The 24,841-nt window shown below is 39.7% G+C and overlaps 1 protein-coding gene across 1 annotated transcript in view; it reads right to left on the bottom strand.

Moving 5' to 3' along the window:
• Nucleotides 1–377: 377 nt before the first annotated feature.
• The window catches only part of pudp (pseudouridine 5'-phosphatase), a 46,324-nt gene continuing 21,860 nt past the window's right edge, over nucleotides 378–24,841 (bottom strand). Inside the window, exon 4 of the mRNA XM_084713729.1 lies at nucleotides 378–775. Coding sequence (XP_084569855.1) covers nucleotides 599–775 — 177 coding nt within the window. The 3' untranslated portion in view covers nucleotides 378–598. The remainder of the gene's footprint in view (nucleotides 776–24,841) is intronic.

Raw genomic sequence — 24,841 nt, 5'->3', positions numbered from 1 at the left:
ACATGTTGCTGTGAAAATAAAACTTGTGGGTTGTTTGCTAAATGTACAATTCTTAAGATTTTCTAAGTATGATTAATTGATTAATTGATTGCTATTTTTTTTTACCAATGATTGATCAAGGAAAGAGAGTACAGTTTGCAACCCCAGCATAATATTATGTTGCCAAATAATTGCCAGAAGATTGTGTCTATGTTCTGTAGATCATACAAATGTGTTGGACAATGTTCCACTGTGAAACATGTCTGCCCAAAGAGAAAGTAGGGCCCGACCCGGGACCTGAAGGGGTCTAAAACTAGAGGTCTAAAACTCCCCAAGGAACCTTTAAGTGTAATGTAAGAACATTTAACTTCCAGTAAAGTTGCCATTAAGAATTGCATTGTTGATATCAAAAGTTGACATTTCCACTACTTTCCAAAGATGTGATGTATCATCTGACAGAAAACAATTAAAGTTAACATTAACTAGTGCAAACAAAGATCAATATTCATCCATGTCAGGCACCATGAGAACAATTCCATCATAGACTGTTTCTTTTGAAGAACAGTGACAAACAAAAAGATTGGATTACACTTTGAGGTTTTGGATTTTGGTGTCTGGCTCAGTCGAACGCCGGCAGGCCAAAGAGCCGCGGCTCGAACTCCTCCATGCTCCTGAGTCGCAGCGTGGCCTCCTGGGTAAGGCTGGGGTCCAGGTTGTCGTCGGGAATCATCACCACCCGCATCCCCGCTGCCAGCGCCGCCTTCACGCCGTTGGGCGCGTCTTCAAACACCAGGCACTGAGCAAGGACAGAGGAGAGGAAACAAAGTGATATTATCCTATAAGCCTATTAGGTCTACAGGATTTCACCCCAGCAGACGCCGCAGAGCTGAGAGCAAAGACAAACACGGCAAAATGGGAAACACAAGCTCTGTTTCCATTTTCAATGTGATGAAGCTGATATTCCTCAGAGGTGAAATATCTATTTAATCTACAATTTGAAGACGGCTGCTCCTGTAGCTCCACTTTATTATCTTTGTTTACATTTTCAGCCACAGTGATGAAGATGATCTGATGTGAGTCATTGTGCACATTAAGATGGACGCAACAACAGCCAGAATATAATCCAGGTTAATGATCTAACAGATCTCAGTGTTTCTGCACTGTGTCAGAGAGATGATGACTCACATATTTAGATTTCTCTGAGGCCATAAATGTGAGAAGTCGGCTGCTCAGGGTGCTACAGCCTTCATCATTATAAAATCAGCAGTCCATTATAAAACAATTACAACTTTATTTCCCTCTTTACTGGGTATTATTTGTGTCTTTTCCCAGAGACTGTGGAAAATAAGACTTTTATTTTGTTTTTATTTAATAATTTACAGACGTGAGATTGGAAGCCTATCCTGCCACTGAAAGAAAAAAATATCCCCAAAGTAAGTCATAATAATGAGATAAAAAGTTGTAAATATGAGCTAAAAAGTCAAAATTATGATCTAGAAAAGAAAAAAAAAGGCAAACTGATTAGATTAATTTTTGTGGACAAACAAACTACAACAAAATAAACCTGACCTTCAATCAGCATGAGGGTGAGTAGATAATAACTGAATTTTCATTTTTGGGTGAACTATCCCTTTAATGACTTTGGTAGTACAATGTAAAAAAAAATGTAAATTGTAAGCAGCATCATAACATCAAATGAAACAAAGTTGAAAGATGACATACTAGTCCTGATGTTGTCTCCCATTGACCTGGAGTGAATGCAGATTGCTCACACTGAAGACAAAGGCCAGATGGAGACGGGTGATCATTTTTGTCCAGTGTCAAAGGAGCTCAGTTCTGCTCTGTACCGGCGGTGAGGAAGGTAAACGTACATTTTACAAAACAACCCAGCTAGTCTTCATCCTTTGAGTCTTTTCTCTTGTAAAACTGAAAAATACAGTTTGGCATTTCTCTGCCACTGGTCTGAAATTGTTTCATCCGTTTTCAAAACAAATTAACTTGTTCCAAGACTCTTACACAATCAAGTGTTATTTTCTTCATCCTAACACTGTCATCTTCCTCCATTTTGTTTCGCTTCAAGGTACAGAAACTCATTTCTGCTGAATTTCTGCTACAAGGAACACAGAACCGACACGTGCAATTATCCAACCACTGCAGCGGAATCTGTTCCTTATTTTAAGAAAAATAAAACTTGAAATTTTACACACACACCAACATCCAGAGGAGTGTGACGGAGGGTTCCACCTGTGGACACTGACAGTCAGTTCATCTCTGACAGGCTGTGGTCAACACACTTTCCACAGCAGTCTGTCAGTGTCAAATCCACTTCGATGAAACGGAACCATCACAAAACTTTACATTAAACTACATCTGAGCATCTCTTTACATCCAGGACCAGAGTGGAAATAAATCTGATGTACATTTTAATCTCTGAATTACTGATAGGGCTGTTTTAAAATAACAAATTAGTCCAGATTTCTAGTAGATTTCTTTTCTACCTACATTTTGAATATAATACAAATATATGATTAAACTGGTAAATGTCTAACAGCAGGGCAGCAATTATATCACAGCCAAATGGGCAGTGCTGTGGATTCCCAGAATGTGGCAGTAATACCCCCTCTCAAATTAACCACAGAGTTAATTTGCCAGTACAAAACAAGGTGTGCTGAACAGACTGTGGAGCCCTTAAAAGAAAGCTGCAGACTTCCTCGTTTAAAACTACATGCAACACAGCTAATTAACAGTCGAGTTGCCCAGAGTCACTAATATTAGCTCAAAAAATTGTAAAAATGTAATGCACAAGCAGCTAAACACTGCACAGTTTCAGCAATAACACACGTTTTAAAGTTTACTATGATATTGAGTATATATCTTACTGTGGTTTCTACTTTATCTGCACCAACAGGAAGCAGCAAACTGGGCAGTAACTTTGGTAACAGCTGAAAAAACCTCCAGAAATACACACGCGATAGAAAAAATAACAGTGTTAAGAGTCTGGTTTTGATCTGGCGTGCATCTGATCCACCAATCAGCACATATTTTGGTGAGAAAGCCTCGTTTTTGCATCCGTTCACCTCTCATTCACAGCTCAGCTAACCAACTGAGACTGGTAATGAGTCGAGGCGACAAAATCCAAAAAGTCTGTACATAAATACAATCATCTTTATGGATTATACTGATGCCAAATTGAAAAACTGACAGTGGAGCTGCAGCTCTTTTTATCTTGTGTTTCTACAGTTATGTGATTTTGCAGACACTTTTTTTTTTGGAACTGTTGATATGTCATATTTCTTGAAGGGAGTTTGGTGTAATATTTTCCTGTGAAGTAAACAGAAGCTCCCTGCACTCTCTAATACTGCTTATTTTTTTATTACTAACACAGGCACACATGGGTTTTACAGTCTGATAATGTATTTTTGTATTAATTACTGATAGTGGCTGATCAGGCAAATTCTCAGCCACTGTTTTGTCTTCATACATCGTCACTTATTGTTAATGTACTGTTGGTTTTGAGCCGTGATGCCCCATTAAATGGCCGTGTGAATGAATTCAAAGCTTGAAACAGCTAAACCTGTTGCTGCTAGAGCATTAATCTGGCCTGAAAAGTTGATCCTGACAAGGTCTAATTCCAACAAAATTCTGCCCAAAACCAACCCAAACCCAACCCTCATTAGCATATTTCAGCCCAAACCTGATTACCGCCTGACATTTTTCTGAATTTTCATTCAATTGTATACAGTAATGATAAACAAAAACAAAACATTCTTTATTTATGAAAATGACTCTAAAATAATGAAAAAGTGAAAAAGCTACATGCAATGTTTTCTGTAGAGCTTGAAATCCATGTCAGAACCTGAATGGACTCGACAGGACCTGACAGGTTTACTTTGGGTTTGGGTTTTATCATTGATATTATCATTATCATTATTATTATTATTATTATTATTATTATTATTACTTTTTGGTACACAGAGGGAAGCTTGTTAAGAAAGACATCAGGCAGTAATTGGTTAATCCTAATGAGGGTCGGGTTTGGGTTGGGTTCGGACAGATTTTTGTCAGGCTTGGGTCCTTTTTGAGCTCAACTTTTTGGGCCTCATTTAAGTTGTAGTCTTAAGACAAAACATTTACACACTCTCACAGTTATACACTCAAATAAAACATGCAAAGGCTAAATAATAAAGGAATATACTGAGGTATATTTAAAAACAAAGCCATATGCCATGTAACTAAACAATTACACTACTGAGGACGTACAGTCTGGCTTCGCTGTCTGAACAAGGGATCAAATAGACTGAGGATCATCGAGCTGTTTGCTGCGACATTTAAAATCTCAGACAAAACTTCAAGAGAAACCCAAAGTGTGAAAAAACAGATTCAAAACACTTCTGGCTGAAATACTGGCAGAGACGCAGCCTGTGATGGATTTACCTTCAACAGTTGGCTGTAGCAGACTGCAGCTCTGACTGAAGACGGACAAGATCTCCGGAAGAATGTATCTAAAGCCTCACTAGTGACTGAGAAATGTTTTTGAGTTTTGCCTTTTCGCCTTGAGTGATCACTGACTTTACTAAGCCGACTATATCTGACAACGTGGCACTGCAACCTCTGAACAGAGCAGAGTATGAAATCTGTCTCAGATTAATAGAATGGCTTTTCAAACACCAAATGACTTGTTTTAATGAATTTTGTGAGTTTATAATATGAAGAATTGTAAAATATTTCTTCCATTAGGCTGTTCAGTCAGACAGTGACAGATCACAGGCAGTAAAAGTGGCATTGAAGCTGCAGCAAAGGTCAAACTGATGCACAATTTATAATCTCTTCATTACTATGTTGATTAATGTTGAAATTCTTCTTCTGCCTCAGTAATTACTAATACCACCAGATAACACACTGGTCACATTTCAGGCAATATGTAACAGGAGAAAATGTGGGTTCTGAACGTGATTAATAAATATAATAATGCTCAATGTGAGCCCCTAAAATATGTGGGAAATAAGGCTCGACCCTACCTGAATCAATCAGGTTCCATCAGGTTCAGGCACAGATCTCAAGCTCTACACTGGACACGGCACATCTGCGCCACGGTTTTGATCTGCATTTTGTTTTTTTGATTATGTTTATTTACTGAGATTTTGCTGATTTGGGTCTCTTTCTTTGATTTTTATGCTTCTACCATGGATCAGCAGGCTATGTGGTGAAACAGCTTCCTTTTTTGTCTGTTTTTTTGTCTACAAGTTTGCTTTTATTTTGAAAACTGGCAGAATTCTCTCTGATTTCTTGGCTGACTTCCTGCCTGCTCAGTCTGCTCTGCAGATTGATGCAACAGCAATCAAAAAAATACTTGGCACATATGTAGTGTGTAACTTTATTATTTAGCCACACTTAGTTATTATTTTGTATTAATAATATAACATGCATATTTATCATTATTAGTTATTATTTCAAGAATGTTAGAATAAGAAGAAAAATGATGTGGCCAGATTAACTTAGACAGAAGCTTTAGAATATGCTGTTACCCACACGGCAAATGAAGGAGAGGGAGCAGAATGGGAAGAGGAAGAGTCTTTCTAACACTCGGGGAGATCAGTCCCCCAGTGTTATACAGCCACATATTTATGGGTTTGTGATTTTACTGCTTGCAGCCTGTACAGTGGGAGGTTAAAGGTTTTAGGAGTAGCATGGATGTATGCGGTTTTCAGCCAATGAGGATTAGTGGCTGAAATACCAAAAACAGGAGATTATGACCAGAATTTCACCACAGGGGAGTAACATTTATCCTCTTAGAAGTCAAAGAAAACTGTCCCTCTGTGTGAAGTTTCTTTTAAACAACTTACTGCTGCTGTGAATCCTGTCTAATAAACTCTTTGGGAAAAAAAAAGATGTCGTTAGCGAGGCAGACCTCACAGCGACATGCCAGGCCAAGTTAAAATACGGAAAACATGAAGACTAGTCGGCATTTGAGACATTTATCCGCGCACGTGTTCAACAAGGACGATCCAGCAGCTGCAGTAAATTAATACGGCTGAACCCTCACCAGGGGGTTAATCATTTTCCAGTATCCAATCAACACATTGAGGAGGCTGCAGCCAGGAGGAGGCAAGGACTGACAGGTTAGCAGAGCAGTTATACCAGCTATTCAACAAGACTTTGAGCCTCAGACAGAAGCGAGGACATTGATATGTATTCACACAGCTGCTTATGTAACAGCGTAGGTGTAAAAATCAATCTCAAATAACCTGAATCCACAGTGCAGATTACAGTAGGTGCGGTAAAATGACTGTTTCATATCGGAAGAGTTGGTTTTAGAGTTCAGAGTGCAACAGCTGAAAAAAAAAAATCCCTCTACGGTTGCTTCTTTTGCCACTCGGCCCCAGAGACAGGGATGCTCTAAAAGCAGGGCGGCACAGAAGTTCAGAGCAACTTCAAACAGTTTCAGTGGATGTAAATGAAAAAAAAATGCATCAGTTATCAAAAGGAGATCACGTGGAATAGCCTACATGGGTGTAGTTTGGTTAAAGATATTCAGACATACACTATTGACGGATTTTACTGTTTTTCTCTCCAATAATGGTATAGTTTGAAGTGATGTAAAACCAGTCAGACTGTGGGTACGAGTCTTCAGTCCCCACACGCCACATCCACTACCTGTGTTTTCAAAGTCCCCCATCGCTACAGGAAACAACCCGTGAGCTAAAAACCCCTACATGCTGAAGATTGCAAATTAGCAACTGGGACACTAACAGTACAAATTTAATCAAGCTAGCAGCTGTTATCTTTTTTTTTTGTGGCGACTGGCCATTTTAATGTCAGGGATGTGCTAATGTTCCACCAAAACAAGTTCCAAGTTTGCATCGAAGCATCCTGGGAAGATGAGATACAATGAAAAACAACAACACAATATTACACCACCGTCAGGTGAACTGTTGAGGGCTTATTGAAGTCAAATTACATAATTGGGTCAATGATGCATAAGGATTTTCAACAGGCCAAACTTAAATTACAAAAATATATAACATCTATTGCTGACTTTAGTGTTTTTTCATCAAGATAAATTGACCCTGGCCTTAAATAATGCAAAGTGATGAAAGCGTGATTCATCTTAAAATTAACTCCTTTCCTTAACATATTCAACATTTCTCAATAATATTTAAGTAGTTAGAAATAAAGTATTTGCATTTCTGTAAATCATTAACTCATATTTTTATTCTATAATGACAAATTATATTATGCTTCTGGTCTGAAGCAATCACAGAAGTGTACCACTGTATGTGTCATTTCAAGGGTTATCTCTTCCTGTTTTAGTGAACTATCTGACCATCTCAGCCATACATTGTCCATAACCGTTTATCCTGATGGGTTGCCTATCCCAGCTGACATTAGGTGAAAGGTTGGCCACACCCTGAACAAATCGCCAATTCATCGCAGGCACATAGAGACAAACAAACTTTGTTTTCTTTTAACCTGCTGACCGTATGACCGATAATCCAACATTTCCATCACATGGCTTGTGTATACAATTTCTAGACCTACTGCATTTTGCCTTTGAAAACGGAAAGCGGGCCAATGTATCTCCCTCGCACTGGTTTAATTCAGGAACCAGACCTTGGGGTGTGAACCTGCCCTTTGACACAAAAACATGGGAAAATGGGGTCCAGGTTTCTCATGATATTTAACTTTAGCCAGCATCTACGCACAAAATGCGTCGGATATGTTTATATCTGAAACCTTTTCGAGCAATCTCTTTTTTGTTGTAACTTGTATTTCATTTCACACTTATACTATAGGTTACACACAGAAAAACTTCAATTCACAAATCTAACAAATACAGACATAAACAGACTGTATTTTCAGCGGTTGTCAAAGCTGAATATCTTACTAACCATCCAACGAGGCTGAGAGAGCAGGAAGACCATTTCCTGAACAAAAACACTGTTTTGTTGGTAAGTAGGTAAGTGAAGTGTCCTTGGCTCTGAATCACACAGTGAGGAGGAGTGAGTTCATTGTTTCATCCAAAAGGCCTTTTGGGCCAAATAAGGAGGACTGTGTAGAGAATCTCTCATGAATACTATTACGAGCAGAGAGAAATAAGAAATAAAACAGCCTTATTGGTATTCATGCACGAGCATGTTCAGTAAAAGGCTTCCGTGCACTTTCTGAAACAGAATGCACAGCATAAGAGAGGATTAACAACGGATAGGACAGTCCACCAGATGAAGATAGGAAGGGTGAATAAATCATTGGCAGTTGTTTGTAGTAATGGGACCCTGCATGGCAATCATAAATGCACTGGCTGTGAGGAGCTGTGGTCTGAAGAAGATTCACTGTTCAGGACTAACAGTGTGGTTGTGAGGAAGTTAAGTTGCTTCTCTGAACATTACTGGCTGTTGTTATAGTAACATCAGTTCAAATGATCTGCGGCAATAGTCCCTTTGTCTAAAGACCTCCTACAGAAATGACCAAACAAATATCAGGTTGAACACAGCTGAAATTAGGACTGGAACAGTCAGTGTATCAGTGGTGAATGACACGTTTCCACCCAAAGTACCCAGAACTTTTAGTCCCAGGAAGTACTTTTCAAGGAACTAAAAGCATTGTTCACCCCGTTCATGTCTACAATTCCACTGCAGCCTGAAGACCCTGATTATACAACAAGAAGGAGGCCATATAAAGCACTGATTCCTCTTTCATCTTCAGTGTAAATGCTCAGTAAGGCCTGGACTTTGTCAGTCCATCTGTAACTCAGTGCTAATGTGTCAAAGTGCAACCGGTTTGCAGCTGCAGATTTTTAAAAAAAATGGTGGCTGAATTAAAATGCCGTGAGGTACTAATCAGAAATATTCTGGGCTGCTCCAACCCCAAAGTTCCTCTACTTTTGGAAGGAACAACCCCTCCAAGCATGTTCTCTTTGGAGATAAAATAATGTCCCTAGAATTTAATTTACCCCTGGTCTGTACTGTGGGAAAACACTCTACATTCCTACATTAAAAAGGTAGCTATGTGTTTGTGTCTGTGGGTGCTTATAATGTCATATCGATATTCTGTGTCCTGTCATGCTGGTTGCGGTGGATGGTGACTCACCCTCGAGCATGGTTCTGCTCGAGGTTTCTGCCACCTGAGAGACAGTTTTTCCTCAGCACCATCACCTCAGTGCTTGCTCATGGTGGGAATTACTGGGTATCTGTAAATAATGTGAGAAAGAATACAGTCTGTATTCTGGACACAATGTTTTGAAAATTGTTGAATGGGAAAAATGCTAAAGGGGATGACCTGTTGACAGTATGCTTCAAACAAAGAGCCACAGCATCCGAAACAACATTTCCAAGAGCAGAATTGCACTAGTTTGAAACAGACCATCTCAAAATCTTCTCTTTACACAAGTATGCAGAGGTGTGAAAGTAGCGAGGTTTGAACTTCTCTCCCAAGATCTCTTTTTTATTTTTCACACTACCACATGCCTTTTTGTGCGTAGAGCCGAGTGCAACACCATTAATACCATTCAGGAGAGATTAGAGTCTCGCCTTTTCCCATGTGTTCGATTCTACATCAAGACTACAAGAAGTTCTTAGAGAGACTGGGTAGGCAGTGGGATACAGCCAGAAGGCAAAGACAGCAGGTTTTTCAACCCGCCTTCCAATGTGGCAATTCAGAGCATGGAGAAACACTTTAGTAATAGTTAGGCGACAAATCCAAACTTGATTTGAAGCATAATGAGGCATTAATTCTACTGCGTCGATTCCAAAAAAGTTGGGACGCTGTATAAGATGTAAATTAAAACAGAATGCAATCATTTGCAAACAAGAAAGGAGTTTTTGAGCATTACGCAACTTTCACAGGCTTTTGTTGAACCAGTCCCAATTTATTTGAAAAAAGTTGCTGGCATTAAATTCAGAAATAAGCATCTATATAGAGCTGGGTATCATTTAAACATTTTTGATGCCTGTATCACTACCAACACCTTGGCTTTGATAACGGTTCCTGAACAATAATTTTTGGATGCCAATTTTATAAAATCTACTTTAATAAAAGAGAAAATTACATTACACATTACACACTGGACTAAAATGAAGAAACTGATGGAATGGTACAGTAGTGGATTATATAAAAATAGAAATAACTGTAACTGTTTTTCTATTCTCAATAGTATTGATGCAATTTGATCTGTACCATAAAAGTATCGAAGTTTGATACCTAGCCTTACATCTATTTGCAAAAATCAGTGAAGGCGATACGTAGTCTTTCACTGTTTTCACTTGAGTATATCCAAAAGGATTAGCAAATTATCACATTCTGTTTGATTTGTGTTTTACACAAGAATCCCATTATTTTAGAAACAGGGTTGTATATCCTGTAAAATTTGGTTTTTAAAACTTGAAAAAAGACCTTCCCCACAGTGCAGGTGAAACAGATCATCCTAACAGGCTAACACACTTCCTGTTGCTCCACAGTGTAGTGCCATCAGGAAATCACAGGCTGTGGATAGATCATTTATTTTATTCTACTTGAGAAGCTAAACCTGTTTAATTAAAAAACTGAGCCTTTATTTCAGATTAGCATTAATATATGCTATATACATTGCCCTTCAACCTGAACTTGAAATGCCTCATTGTTTCCCGTTTTAGAAACAGCAGTGGATACTGAATTCATTATCGGGTTAAAGCACGGCTTTAACTTTGTGGTTGCAAACAGCACTTCAGTGTGAATAAAGGAAACAGACGTACAATGAGCCTAAAGCTCTACAGAAGCTACCCAAAGCTAAGTCTCACAGAAAGCCTTAAGGACCTTTGTTCGTCTCAACTGTAATACCCAGGTAGAACAAAGAGGCCTCCTCCAGTCTCTTGAAACCCTAATTGACTTCTATGATGTCACTAAGCCCGAAACTGGAGGATGTGGAACAATGACGGCGGAAACACTGAGAGTACACAACGGACGGCCCTTGCTAATTCCCTTGATTGGGAGCAATTAAAACTGGTAATTGCCCAATGAGCTAGCGAAATGACCCTTTAATCTGCTTCCAATGTGCTGCATTAAAATGGATGAAAACAGACACTGATGCATTGCAGCTCACAGAGGATGGATGGCTCGGGTGGATTAGAGCTGGACAACAGTGTGTGCATGAAGTGAGACACACAGAAACAATCTCTGCATTACCACTTTAATACTTCAGGGGCCATGGATAGACATGAAAAAACAAGCGCAAATGCATCCAAGAAAATTAGTCCAAGTCGGACTGCAAAACAACAGCTCCGACACAGGCTGGCCAGATGTTGAAAGGTCTAAGTGCATCCATCTTCCCAAGACACAAACGTAATGTTACAGTCAGAAAGCATTCTGCTGAGGCACCCACACAGGGTTCAATGTTAATGTTCTTTCACTTGCCGGTTGGAAATCTACTTGTTCCTGTTGGTGGTGTCTTTGACTGGTACTGAATATCTACGCAGGATTTTCCCTGATTTTTTGTTTGAGACAGAGGTGTCAAAGGCTGGAGAACAAGCATGGTGTTCGGGTGCGCACCTTTGGAGTGCCCTGGACTTCAAAGAAGAAAAAAAAACCCTCACTATTTCACTTTTTCCAAAGCAACTTGAGGGGGGCAGACAAAGAAACTAGAGAGGAAAAGGTCAAAAGGGCACAAAGTCTGATACTGAAATAAAATCATGAGTTTTCCCTAAAAATATTCATACAAAAAGAAGGTGTACTAAAGTGCTAATACTAATTCAGTATAATTTTTTAATCAGAATTTTCATAAAGTCAGTCCGAAGAGATTGAAAATTACATTGGCATCGTGTCATCCAAACGGCAATTTATGAACTCAGTCGAGTGACAGAAATCTCTGCAGCTTCTGGTCAGGTGGAGACAGGATGAACAGGCTTTTTACTGTGGGACAGCTGCCACTGAGTGGACTAAATGAACTAAGTACCCAAAATAAGATACAAACACAGCAGTTTGAGCAGCTCTTAACTTATTAATCAGGTAAAATATCCACGCTCACATGCAGACATATGTTCTAAATGACCTGTCAAGTATCAGCGCTGTAAGGTTTGATAACCAGTCCTTTTTACTCCTGTAACTTAAACTAACACAACTTTCATTACAAATGCACATTTGTTTGCCTCAAGATTATCTTGATCTGGCAGAAGTTGTGAATGTTATTCCCTCGTTGCCTCCACACAGAGGTGCTGTGCCTGTGCGCACTGAAGCAGTTGCTGATAAAAGGCACAATAAATTTGTCGGCCCTCCTTTGAGTTAGATCGATTAGGTCAAAGCCATTTTTCTGCGGAAGAGCAATCGCACTGGAGTACGCAGTGAATGACTACATGTTTTTCATGTTTCATACAAGCTCTGACCAGGTCCTGGAGGAGATGATGCTGTTGGCAGCTCTCTTAGCTGTTGTGCAAATTTATGGCACTCCAGTAATGTTCTTTGGAAACTTGACATGCCTTGGAAAAAAGCATACCTTTTTATCTGCCTTGCGCTGAAACTTGCGGCAAACTGAGCCAATAGATTTGGGAATGTGTTTCACCATAAACCCAACAAATATTTGCACTATGTACTCAATACATTTTTAAAACAAGCTTGGTACTTTTACTTTTACTACTGTTACTTTTCAATTTTAATGTGTTTGAGAGGAAAAGATGTTACAAGTCAAAAATGACATAACGATGAAAAAGATGAAAAGATTAAAATGTTAAAAGTGACATTAAAGACGTGACAAGAACCTTTTGAAAATTCACAGAACTGCTGGGTCTAGTGCAAGCCGGTCAGTGGCCTAAAACATTGTATAATTGTTCTAATTTCTCTCCAATACTGTTTGGTAGTGTGATATATCTCAGTTTCTACCAAATGCCAGAAACAGCACTGCTTTTAAGACTTGAAAGTATCTGGAACATACATTTAATACTAGCTCTCGAGCAACAACAAAATTTTGTTACAGAAATCCATCTCAAAAATTGTCAGGGAACAGAGGAAATAAGACTGTGACAGAGGATACACATATATTTTGTTAAGTTCCTGCAGTGGTAAAGCTCTCCCTCCTGTGATAATGGCAGCTAAAATGGCACTGAAATTTAACAGATTTAGTTTCTCTCTCACATTAAAGCAACAGTGGTTTCAATAACTTTACCACTTGTGGTCACAGAGAAGAAGCAGCAGTTCAATGCCAGATGATTGCATCCATAGAATAATCAGTGTGGATGACAGAAACCTTTAAGGCCTCAGTATGCTTCAAGTTAACAAGGCCAGACTATGTTCAATCTGATGAAATCTAAAGGCAAACACCTTTTTACCTATTTGGAATTGAGAAGGGGGGGGCAAAGAGCCTGCCATTATAGCTTCCTCCTGGCTCCATCCTGCTGCCTCCCGAGTCTCGCTCCATCGAGGTGACGTCTTATGCTTTGCAATCGCGATGCAATAAACTGTACAATTGGTATAAGAGTGCACAGTTTCAGTCTCCCCTCAAAGGCATTCATGGTGTTAAATTGTACAAAAGGAGTCTTCAAACCGTGCCTATGTTCACACCTGCTCAACTGCTACCTGAGGTGGTTCTGACTGTTAGATTGTCGGTTTCAGAAAGTTCGTTTTTTGCTGCCTTCAAAAGGGGTTGTGTTAACAGTGTAGAATCTGTATGAACAACCTGTAACCTTATGGAATTAACAACCTGCGAAGTGGAAATTTTCTGACAGCCTCAAGTTTATGATTTGCTGACATTTTTGGAAGTGGTGGAGGCTAATGAAGTTCATTTTTTAATGGGTGGAATGCTAATTTTTTTGTAATTTTAGTTGTAACGTTAATTTCTTCGGTCTGAGGAAACTGCTCATATACCCAACTGCGTTGTCTTTTCATTAAGCCTTTACATTTGCTGCATTATGTTACCCATTCGCTAGTTTGCTAAATTATTAGCCTCAGCAGCCTCAGTTTTGGTGTTCATGTTGCTGTTGCCTATCAGTGGTCTTCTCACAACTTCCCATGTCAAGCTCAAGTTCCATTTGATGGCAGCATTTCATTTTTGGTAGTGTGGATCCTAGAGTTTCAGGCGCTGCAAAATAATCTGACAAGCACTTGGTTTAAAGCATACTGAGGCCTTTAGTCTTACTTCTAGTCCATCCAAGCCCAAACTGTTTTTATCACAAGTTATTCTCCTTGTAATTTTTTTGGCAGTTACCTCGATTACCAAACACTGTATTATTGCCAAACTCTGGACTGTAGTAGGTGTTACACTGCATCGAACTGTAATCTGACTTACTGAGACACTTTTGTGTATTACCATCGCATCTGAATATTATGTGAATATATGAGACAGTGAAAATGGGGTCATCTTGTAAAAAGATACCTAGTCCACTTGGTAAACAAATATATCCAACTGTTATTGTCACGGAGTACATTTAAGTGTGCACATTTCTACTTCAAGTGACCGCAGTAGGAAACCACAGCAGCATCAATAGCTGTGTACTGCTGACTGTGGCCCAAAACCATTTCCCAACAGTGGCTGTCACACAAAGAGGAGGTGTTCTGCTTGTTAAACACCCAGCCACAGAGCAACAAAGCCTCATAAAAATGTAACAAGGTAAATCCACTGAAACTCACTTTACCAACAGTTTAGAAGGAGGAAAGAGTTTAACCACCTTTTCATGCCAACATAAATCCTCATAACCCAAATTCATAGTGCATCACAGGGAGTACACTCACTGAGATAAACAGGGAAAAAAAACTGACTACTGCTGTCGACTGAAGGTCAAACAGTAGCTGAGGGTTTAGTTCTTAATGTTTATTTCACACATATATTACCTGGCTGTTTTCCCTCGTGTAAAGCTGCACATTTCTTACATTTTCCTTGACTGTAAGTCAACAAAATATTAACTGAGTAAACAAGGAAACACATCAAGAATTTTTAACAGATGTAGTGCAACAAGCAACCAATGCATTAATATGATATTAATAATGCTGAAAATGATTACTCAAATAAATAATTAGCCGACTGATCGAAAATTAAGAACAGTTTAGATATTTAATTGATGGTTTGTTAGAATTTCACCCACCAGCAACCCATCTGCTATTATTTCACCCGATCTGCACATTATCCGTGGTGCGCGCCATCACTGTTTATTATTGTAATTATGAGTCTAATGAGAGACGAGGACAGGAAGACAGAAATCAGCCATTGCCTATTCTGTCCCCACAACAAAAGTCTGAAGGAAACCCCAAGGCTGTGAAGGATCTCCTGAGTGTGATCATTTTAACCCAAACTGTGATCTTTCCCAAACCCTACCCAGGTGTTTTGTGCTCCTAAACCAACCCAAATCTGCACTGCAGTGTGGTCATATTATAAAACACAGTACAACATACACAATGAAAAAACAAAGTGTACAATCTTGCAAAGGTTTTGCAAACCAAGGGTTCCATTTGCATGAAGTAGGTTTTCTGCTCACTCTGTGCGTTCAAAGCTTTTGCCTCTTTTTCAGTGGGTCATGTCTAGAAGAGAACCCAAAATTGCTTCTTCATTGTGCACCTTGTACAAACTAATTATGTTTTATAATGTGACAACACTGTGGTTAAGATGTGGGTAGGTTTAGAGACACAAAACACCTGGTAAGATTTAAGGAAAGATCACAGTTTGGGTTAAAATGATCACTCCTGCAAGATCTTTCGCAAACTTCCCATCTAGACAAAACCTTTTTGGTACAGCTGATGTAATCTCTCCTTCCCACCCAAACAAATAAAAGACATCATTTGAAAAGCCATCTGGACACTGCTTCCCATGGCAACAGTAGATGCTTCAAAGCTTTGAAGCAGACGTCATTCATGGGCTCTTGGAAATTGTGGTAGCCGTTTTTCACTGTTCTCTGACATTTCACAGAGGAAACAAACACTGTATTGGGTGAAATTCTATTTGTTTGTTTGTTTGACTGATCCATCCAGGCCCACCTCCTGCAGACGTGGACTTTGTCGTTCTTCATACTACGTCACTTGATTTCAACAGCATACTAAAACGTACCGGTGGAAGGGAACCTCCAGAAATGACGTTACAGGGATACTGACAATGTCACAGTTTGAAGCGTAGGTGCACTGATAACAACTGTGACAAACAAGGAATTTGGAACTTAAGATGGTGGCCCTGAAACTTTTAACATCAGACTAGAAACCCCAATGACCTTGGTGACCTGGAAAATGCATTGCAAAGTGCTCCCTCAGGCTTTGTATAATGAATAAAGACAAAAATAAAAATTGTCCATGGCTGATCACAGTGTAATTCAAACACTACTAACATAAAGGGCTAAACCAAAGCTTTTGAAAGCAATTAATGGAACTCTGGACTCAATAACCAATGATTAGATTATTTGATTTGCTCTATTCAAAGAATTTCTCTGTCTGAATGGATGGACACTTATTCTTTTGTCAAAGGAGAGAACATGACTCACTGAGCTGATCTGTAAGTTCTAGCAGGAAAAATACCATGGAAATTAATTTCAGTTGAGCTTTGAATACCACTCTGCTGGTTGAAGGAAGAAACAGCTTTGTTTCAAATGAAGGACGGAGTTGATATACCAGTTGTTACAATCAGTCACAGTTGTCACTGAAAGGTGCACAGTATGTAAATGCAAATGAAGTTTCAGATGCATGAAGGTTTTTAACATTGGATCCTGGCGGTGCTGGCTGGTCTCCAGACTCCGCTTCCCTCTGGGTGAAACTGTGAGGAGACGCAGCACCCACTGCCCTCTTCATAAGGTGCCATGGAAGATTTACAACCTGTCCTCAGGCCTACACCCAAACACATGCAAGATTCATCAGAGCCAACCGAATCTGGATTCTCGGTGTACCCGAGTCAGTGCTGCTGAATGAGACAAGACAAAGGGGATGTGTGGGGTGAGGCCAGAGCTGAAAACTGTGTGTGTGCGGATACATACACGCACCTTTGCTATTGTTTCAAACACAATTGGCCCACTGACACACACACATACAGTCAAGCCCTTTGGAGGAGTGTGTCATGGCCAGATGACAGCAGCCGATGCCTGCGTGCTGTGATTTGGAGAAGATCCAGGCCTTGTTTGGCTGCTCAAAGTGCTGCTGGCTGTGGACAGCAGTTCAATAAGAACGCCTCTACAATGAGCGGCAGCCCATGAGATAAACCTGATTGAGCGGTGTCCTGCTACATTTCTGCTGGGTTCACAGGCGTTCAGAATCAGAAAGATCATCTCTATATAAGCAAGGATCAGACATGGGATTTTATCCTGAGAGGCTGCATGCTGTGCAATGTACATTTACTCCAGTGCTGTTTGATGTGTAGAGAAGAGTTAACGATCAAATGAAAGTGGACAGTGACAGCTTTGTAGTGAGTTGAACCTCTGTTAGCAGTCCCTGAGAAATTTCACATAATTTCAGTTCCATTCTTGCAACACTGTAAGGTACCTCTGGTATTACTTGGTTGCAGTATTTCATGTTCTGTAAGTACCAGAGATTGGTTATTGTAAGCTGCTAAGTGAAGGAATGCCACTGACAAAACTGACTGCAACATGTAGACCCGTTCTCTGTTGGTAAACATTATAATGTTATTTGTGGGTGGAGCTTAGCTGGAGGCAAACCAATTACCCATACACATTAGCTAATACCAACGATGGCGCGTTGCCCAAGCCGTTGTTCCAAGCCCAAGCCCGATGGTGGCGTCACCACTCCAGTTCCGTGTTCAGGTTTTGTTAGGTTTTAAAAAGTCTTTTCGTGTAGGTGATGAACTCAAAAATATAACGTTACAGGGGGGGATGCACAACGCCGTCTTGATGCGTCAAACCACTTCTCAAAGAGCTCTCTCACAGGTGTTTTCAGTCCTCCACCACCCGTTCACCCACACAAACCCAACCCCTCCTCATCTAGTCCAGCCAATGAATGAGCAGCATGTGAGAAAAATGTGAGCAGGGATCTATGACTGTGAAATGTCTCCCTCCTATGTTAATTAACAGGAAGTGCTACTTAATCATAACAACTAGCTACAAATCAATAAGACAGCAAATTAGCAATGTATCCTAGCAACACATGCTGCTAGGTGACAGCCATGGTCTTGTCTCCATTCATATAATTGTCCATCACTAAGACTAGGTGTCGTTAAGACTAGGCTTAAGTCTGATTGTTGCAACCAACATAAAGTCCATCCCACATGACTGGTCTTAACTAAGACCAACTTAGCAGTTATGACCAGGCTTAGTAAATACTGGTTCAACCCACTCACAGGACTGTGAGTGTTACTGAAAAAGTCCACATGAACCAATGGGAGAAGACTGGCTGACCTGTACACACTCACTCAGTGGATGGACCATCATTGTACAACTGCCAAAGAGTTGGGTGATTGAACGAGTATTTCAGCTATCAGCGCTTGTTTGAGTCCATCAGCTGCTTGTTTTTTGGGGGGCGTTTTTTGGCGCTGCACGGTGGTGCGCTCAGTGGCACAGGACATACCCACTTAGCTGGAGGACGAGTGAGAGAAAAATAGTGTAGAGCCAGACTATTTTCATATCTAAGACTGTGAATAAAAGTTTTATTTCCACCGAAACCAGAGTTGGTGATTGTCAACCTAGTGGAAACACTAACCAAGACAGTTTTGGTGAATTTATTTTGTATCTGACTGTCTAAAGAGTTCAAATTAAGTGAGTTTTATAGAATTAACAAGGCAATCAAAGCTTACCTTGGCTCAGAAGAAGAGAGAAACCTGAATTCAGAAGGTGATTGACTGTTTTTTTTTTTTTTTTTGGCTTAATAAAGAAAACAGGTGTGACTATATTTCCTTTCTTGACATTTTGTGAGTTCATTTTGTATATTCTGTTGTGACTCTCCACATCTCCCAGCTTTCATCTTATCACGCTTAGCCATAATTGTGTGTGTCTTTCTTTCAACTGGCAGCGGCAGCTGGTGAGTGATAAAACTTCAATTCTGAGCTATTACTACTAAGACTCTGGCACCAAGAACACAGCAAAATGTCATTTTCTCTTGGTTATGTGGCCAGCTACTCTGAGGTGATTCTTATTTGCCTTCTGTTTCTCCTTTGTTTTAATCATGACATCAGCACTAAAAAGCTAAGTATGCAGCATGTTAACCTATTATCCAGGATTATAGAACAGCAAGAACTACAAGGACTGCAGAGCAGTGATCATTCTTTCTCTCACTGAGAAAAGCATCTAGACCTGAAGCTTTCCCTATGAATAACACCATCAACTGACAGATCTGCACCAGTTGACTTGTGGCTTGTTCAACTCAGTGACTTTGTCAGCATGTGACACTGAGGTGAAGGCAATGTGTCAACTGCATGTCTGACAGTCTGCCTACCTGACAACTTGCAATAGCTGTGGAATCAATCTGTCATGGTGAAAATGTTAGAGAACCTATTCAATAGGCTGCACAGTAACCATCAATTATGGCTTATTGTTTGTAAATGAATATGCTGAGTGAAAATACCAGTTCATGCTGAGGTATTTAAACACTGGTACCAATGATGCCATGGAAAGAAAGAGGGTATTTCAGCAGCTATCACTGTGAGTTGGATATCTTTTTAGTAACTTTTGGCTTTTGGCAGTGGGGGTGTTTTTCTTTGTCGTCTCTGGAAGCCAGTTTTGAAGTTTCATATTTGGCTCGCGGCTTCAGGTCTGTTAACCAGTTTAGGTGGACTGGGATTCAGTTCAAGACTTGCTGGACTGTTTGATGCTTCTGCCATGTTTTCATCTTCTTGACATCTGCACATAAACACCCAGTGGAAAAGACTTTGGAGTGGAATTGCAGCTTGCAGATAACACCGGGGTCAAGTATTGAACATTTCAGTGCTGAATTGCATTCATACCAGTGACCTGAACTACACACATTCCTATCCAGCTCATTGTTACAGCAGACAACTGAACACAACTAACATCTGACAGAGCTGAGGCCAAAAAGTGAGTGCATGTTCAATTAAAGGACAGTAATAGTATCAAGATTTGGGCAGCCCATCACCACAAGTCTCTTCATACATGGAAATCAACATTGTTAGGTTTGAATGTCTTGCTAAAGACTTAATTTTGGCAGTGCTACAGTGATACATCGATACTGAAAAGATGATGTGTTGATTTTATGGATGTCCTGAACCGATTCAAAAATACTGTGAGCATCCACGCTAAAAAAGAATGAAGCTCTGTAAACAGTGGCTCCAAGCTTGCACTGCATGCTCTGGCTGTACTGGCACGGATATTGAAGACCTTTTACTGCTGTACGCCGTACAGAGACATGAACAACAGACGAGAGGAGATAAGGAGACTCTAACACTGCATCACGAGAGTTTGAAGACAAGTTTTATTTGTACTTTAAGTCAATATCAATTTGATGGTTTCCTGGTGCTCATCAAAGAGGACATTAGTAAGGACCAAATGAACTGGGAGACCCCATCAGCACTTTTGGCATTAAGTTTCAGGCATGATGTTCTTTTTTAAATGTGTACTTTGTTAAGCAGTTGAAGGCTATATTTATACAGTAGTTATCATTATAGTTATCAGTCTTGGTGTGGGCGGCCTGTTACACACAAAGTGGAAGTTTCTGTTTTCATTTATCATTCTCAAACATGTAATGATTGTAGAGATGTTCTAAGTCAAGTATTTCCTAAAAAGCCAGTATTAAGATATATATTACAACTGCAGCTGTCAAAAACTCTCCATCCTACAACCTAAAAACCTTGGACTGACACTGATGTGTAAACTTGTGAGATGCAAATTAACACAAAAAATAAAGAAACAGTAGCCATATGTTTCTACTGATCAAAACAGTACCTAGTCAATCTTGGAGGACCTGTCCAGACGGGTCATGATGTGAGACAAAACTGAATTACTGAACCCCAACACCCGATCCAGAATCTTTCAACATCGACCACTTTTGTGGAAACTACTGAGTTCTGACACAATAAACAAAATGAACTCACAAAGTGTCAAAAAAAAATGAAACATTTTCACACATATTTTCCTTATTAAACAGAAAAATACAATTGTACATGCAAATACAACTGCTGATGGATTCACCCCATCACTAATAGGAAATATATTCATCCAATCATCCAATCCTGGTGTATTGATTGTATATTTTCGCATGCAGATTTCCTCACTTTTCCCCATCCTCACTTATTCTGTCCTCAGTCTCTGAGATGGAAATTACCCTTGACCTCCGTGCTCCTGTTGTAGTAATTGATCGCCACTCTCTGAGGTGCGGCGTTTGTTTTTTCTTCCTTTGAAGCCATTTTCATATCAAGACATTTATTTATTTCAATGAGAGTCTGGCCCTCAGGTAACACAGCATTAACAGCTCTCATTTTTTGTGTTCTTCAGCTTTAGTAGGTGGTAATTATGCTAATTTACAAGTCTCAAGCATGTGCAATTTAGTACGCAGAGATGGATCTCTGAAGTTAGGAGTGTTTGCTGAATCTGACGTGGAATGTTCGTAACAGCCGTTTGTACGAAAACAACAAAAAAATCTAAGACAAGAATATAAAAACGTGAGGCCCAGTGATCTTAACTAGAATTCAGAATTGTTTCTCTATAAAAGCATCATGACTTCCTCACGCTGGTGCCCTTTCCAATCCACTAGTATGTAACAACTTGATATATTTATGATGGGAAAAAAAAAGGTAGATTGCCGTCCTCCAACTGAGACGCACCTGACTGATCTGACAGATGCGTGGGTGAAACCTTTTTCCAACACACTCATGCAGTGGCAGTTCTCTCATGTTACTTCTATACATTTCACAAATAGGTTGAGGCATTTGCAGAATCTATAGATATCAGACACCTTATGAAACAGTTTCTAAGTCTCTTATGATTGACTTGCTCACTGCGTGTAAAAAGATCAGAGACTTTGCTGCTTTTGTTCCCAGCAGAGCCATGAAAGGAAAACATATAAGACAACAGTAGCAATAAAAAAAAAGTCTGTTATTTACAGCATTACAGCTGACGCACGGCTGACGCATGATGTGAAACTTTATCAAGCCGACACATCCATGTATGTGTCAAACACACACACAAACAAACTCCAATTACAAGTGAGATTTAGGGAAATGGTGTGGACGTGCATCATACATGCATTTGTGTCCTGCGTGCAGTGGCGAGTGAATAAGCGACAGTGACAGATTGCTCACCGCATCTTCTAAATGATCCTGGAGCCCGGGGCAGCTTGAGCGAGGGATGTGTAACATTTCATCATCTCCGTTGTGGGGAGCAGAAATGAAGCCAGTGTTGATGATAGACGGACCCTTACAGCAGACGACAAGAACGGCGCATGTGTGTGCCTTCACATCTCTTATCTCAAAGGTCACGTATACCACGTAATGGTTCAAGGTTGATTCAGAGTTCTAATGACTCTCAGGGTAAACAACACAACGTCACATGTCAGATTGTTGAGAGGAAAATGCTATAAATGGACCATATTATTGCCACTCTGATAACTAGCCTGACAAATGAAGTAGCCACTGACCTCTAGAAGGACTAAGACACTACCCAAAGGCCAGGGTGAGTAGAAAGATACATCAACAAACGGAGTTACTCCAAATGTTCACCGCTCCTAGCCTTCCCTGGACACCTGACACACAAATCCTCATGACAAAGAATACACAACGATGCCAAGCAATCATCAGCATGACACTCCAGTTTTTCAGGGGTCAGGATTCAAGAAAAACAGAAGCAACAACAGAAGCAATGTCAGCTAAAGACAGAGAGCGAGGACATTCATACCTCATGAAGGACAAACTGCTCTTGACAGAACTCAACGTTATGAAAAATGTTTCACTCGCTCCCATCACAGGTTCTTTTTAGTTTTTTATTCGAAATCAATCCTGTTTTTAAAGGTTTTGCTGGCATAGTAACTACAGGTCTTTGCTGGACATTGTCCCTTTCAGGATAGGTTGGCTTTGTCTTATTTCTTTTTGGGATAAACATGCTGGTTTTGGAACTACATTTCCCTTTTTCCCCATTTCCCAGTGATGCAAACAAGAACATAATATCATGCAATTAGTTCAGGGCTCAACAATAAGGATTGCCCGTTTGCCTAGGGCAAGTAAAATGCCATGTCGGGCATCTGACAATTCTGGCAACAAAAAAGAATGAAATCATTGAACTTATTTTGATTATCTATTAATTGTTACAGTAATTTTTCAGGCAGAAATGGCTGAATGCTCTTTCAGGTCTCTAAACTATGGAGATTTGTTTATTATTTATATTAAACTGAATATCTTTGGGTTTTACACTGACAAAACAAGAAATCTAAAGACATCACCTTGGACTTTAAAAAACTGGGATTGACATTTTTCACTATTTTCTGACAATTTATACACATCATTAAACTACACTAAACATGACAATTTCTTTAGTCTTTGTTATTTGATACATTAAAAAATAAAACACTCTGTACATGGGCAAATAAAAACTGACTTCTCCATTTGTTTCTTTGTTTCTGGTCTGATTTTCATGAAGCTTGGTGAGGGGTGTGGCATTGGCCAAGGAGGAACCCATGAAAATTTGGAGTGGATCCAAATCACTGTGCAGAAACATCTATTATTTTTCACTTTCATTAACATTGCAAGATAGGGCATTTGGCCTTGGCAGATTAAATGGTAGTGAAGTTCAACAGTGACAACACAGCCACTTGGAGCAATACAAGGGTTCCATATCTCAGTCCTCATTAACACGGACCAGTAAGATCAAGGACTGGCTGCTCAAACTTCATACAGACAGTAAAATAACAATATCGGTCCCATTTCTGTGGGTTAAATACGGAGCTGGGGTGAGGATGTGGTTAAAGACTGGAAATGAAGAAACACCCAGTTTGGTTCTGACCCAAGTTCAAATACACCTAAAGCTCACTGATCAAGAAAGATGCGACCAAGTCATTAATTTGCAAGTCACAAGCTAGTCTCAAGTACCAATTGAAGAAAGTCCCAAGTTCAAAACTCTTAGTTTCGAGCCCTGAACAAGCCATAACCTAGCAGTGAGTTTCCAGCCTCATTGATGTACAAAGTTACTTAGCTGTTAAGCTCCCAGTAGCTTAGCATTAGCTCGCCAACTTTGTTAATATCACCCTCGACTTATTCTTTGTACAGCTACAAATGTCTGACTAAGTTGGAAGTTGTTCCATCTCTATCTATAATTTTCAATCTGCCTGTTTTCACTTTCTTACTTTTTTTCTTTTGTACGTTAACAAAATTACCTTTTTTCCAACTGAAGCTCAGTAACTTAAAATTAATTCTTCATCATTCTCTGCTGTAACTTGATTGTATGCCAGCAGATTGGTTTGAAGTGGGACTTTGGAATGAGAATGAACAAGGTTAATGTTGAATGAACATGGATTCACACTTTTTCAATGATAGACTTTTTTATCTTTGGGCTCAGGGGAAGGTACCAAGTCAAAAGGAAGTCCGAGTGAAGTCAAAGTCATTGGCGTTCAAGTCCAAATCAAGTGTATGTCTTCATCTTGTGAAGTCTTTAAATTTGTTACTCAAGCCTGTGAGTGACTGAAGTCCAAGCCATGTGACTCGAGTCCATACCTCTGCTGATTAACAGCTCGTATCTGATTTGTTTAATGCATGCACAAAAAGAAATACAAATATGACACTTGGTTTTAGGGAGAGTAACATTTTGGGACTACTGTTTTATCAGTTCATTCACCCACTCGGTCCTTCTTCATTGCATTGTCCCAGTTGATAAGTACTACTTTTGGAAAAGGTTGGTACCAAACCTGGCAACCTCACAAGCCTCCAGGAAGTCCACTGTGCTCTAATATATCTGAATATGGGTGACAGTCCATTCTTGATGTATGGAATCAGGACACGTGCTCTCACTTGCATTACTTCATATTATATTACTGTATTCATACTTTTATC

Source organism: Lutjanus erythropterus, chromosome 24 (assembly GCF_056507025.1).
Source record: "Lutjanus erythropterus isolate fLutEry1 chromosome 24, fLutEry1.hap2, whole genome shotgun sequence".
NCBI classification, from domain to species: Eukaryota; Metazoa; Chordata; class Actinopteri; order Lutjaniformes; family Lutjanidae; genus Lutjanus; species Lutjanus erythropterus.
This window is presented reverse-complemented; position numbering and strand designations above follow the sequence as displayed.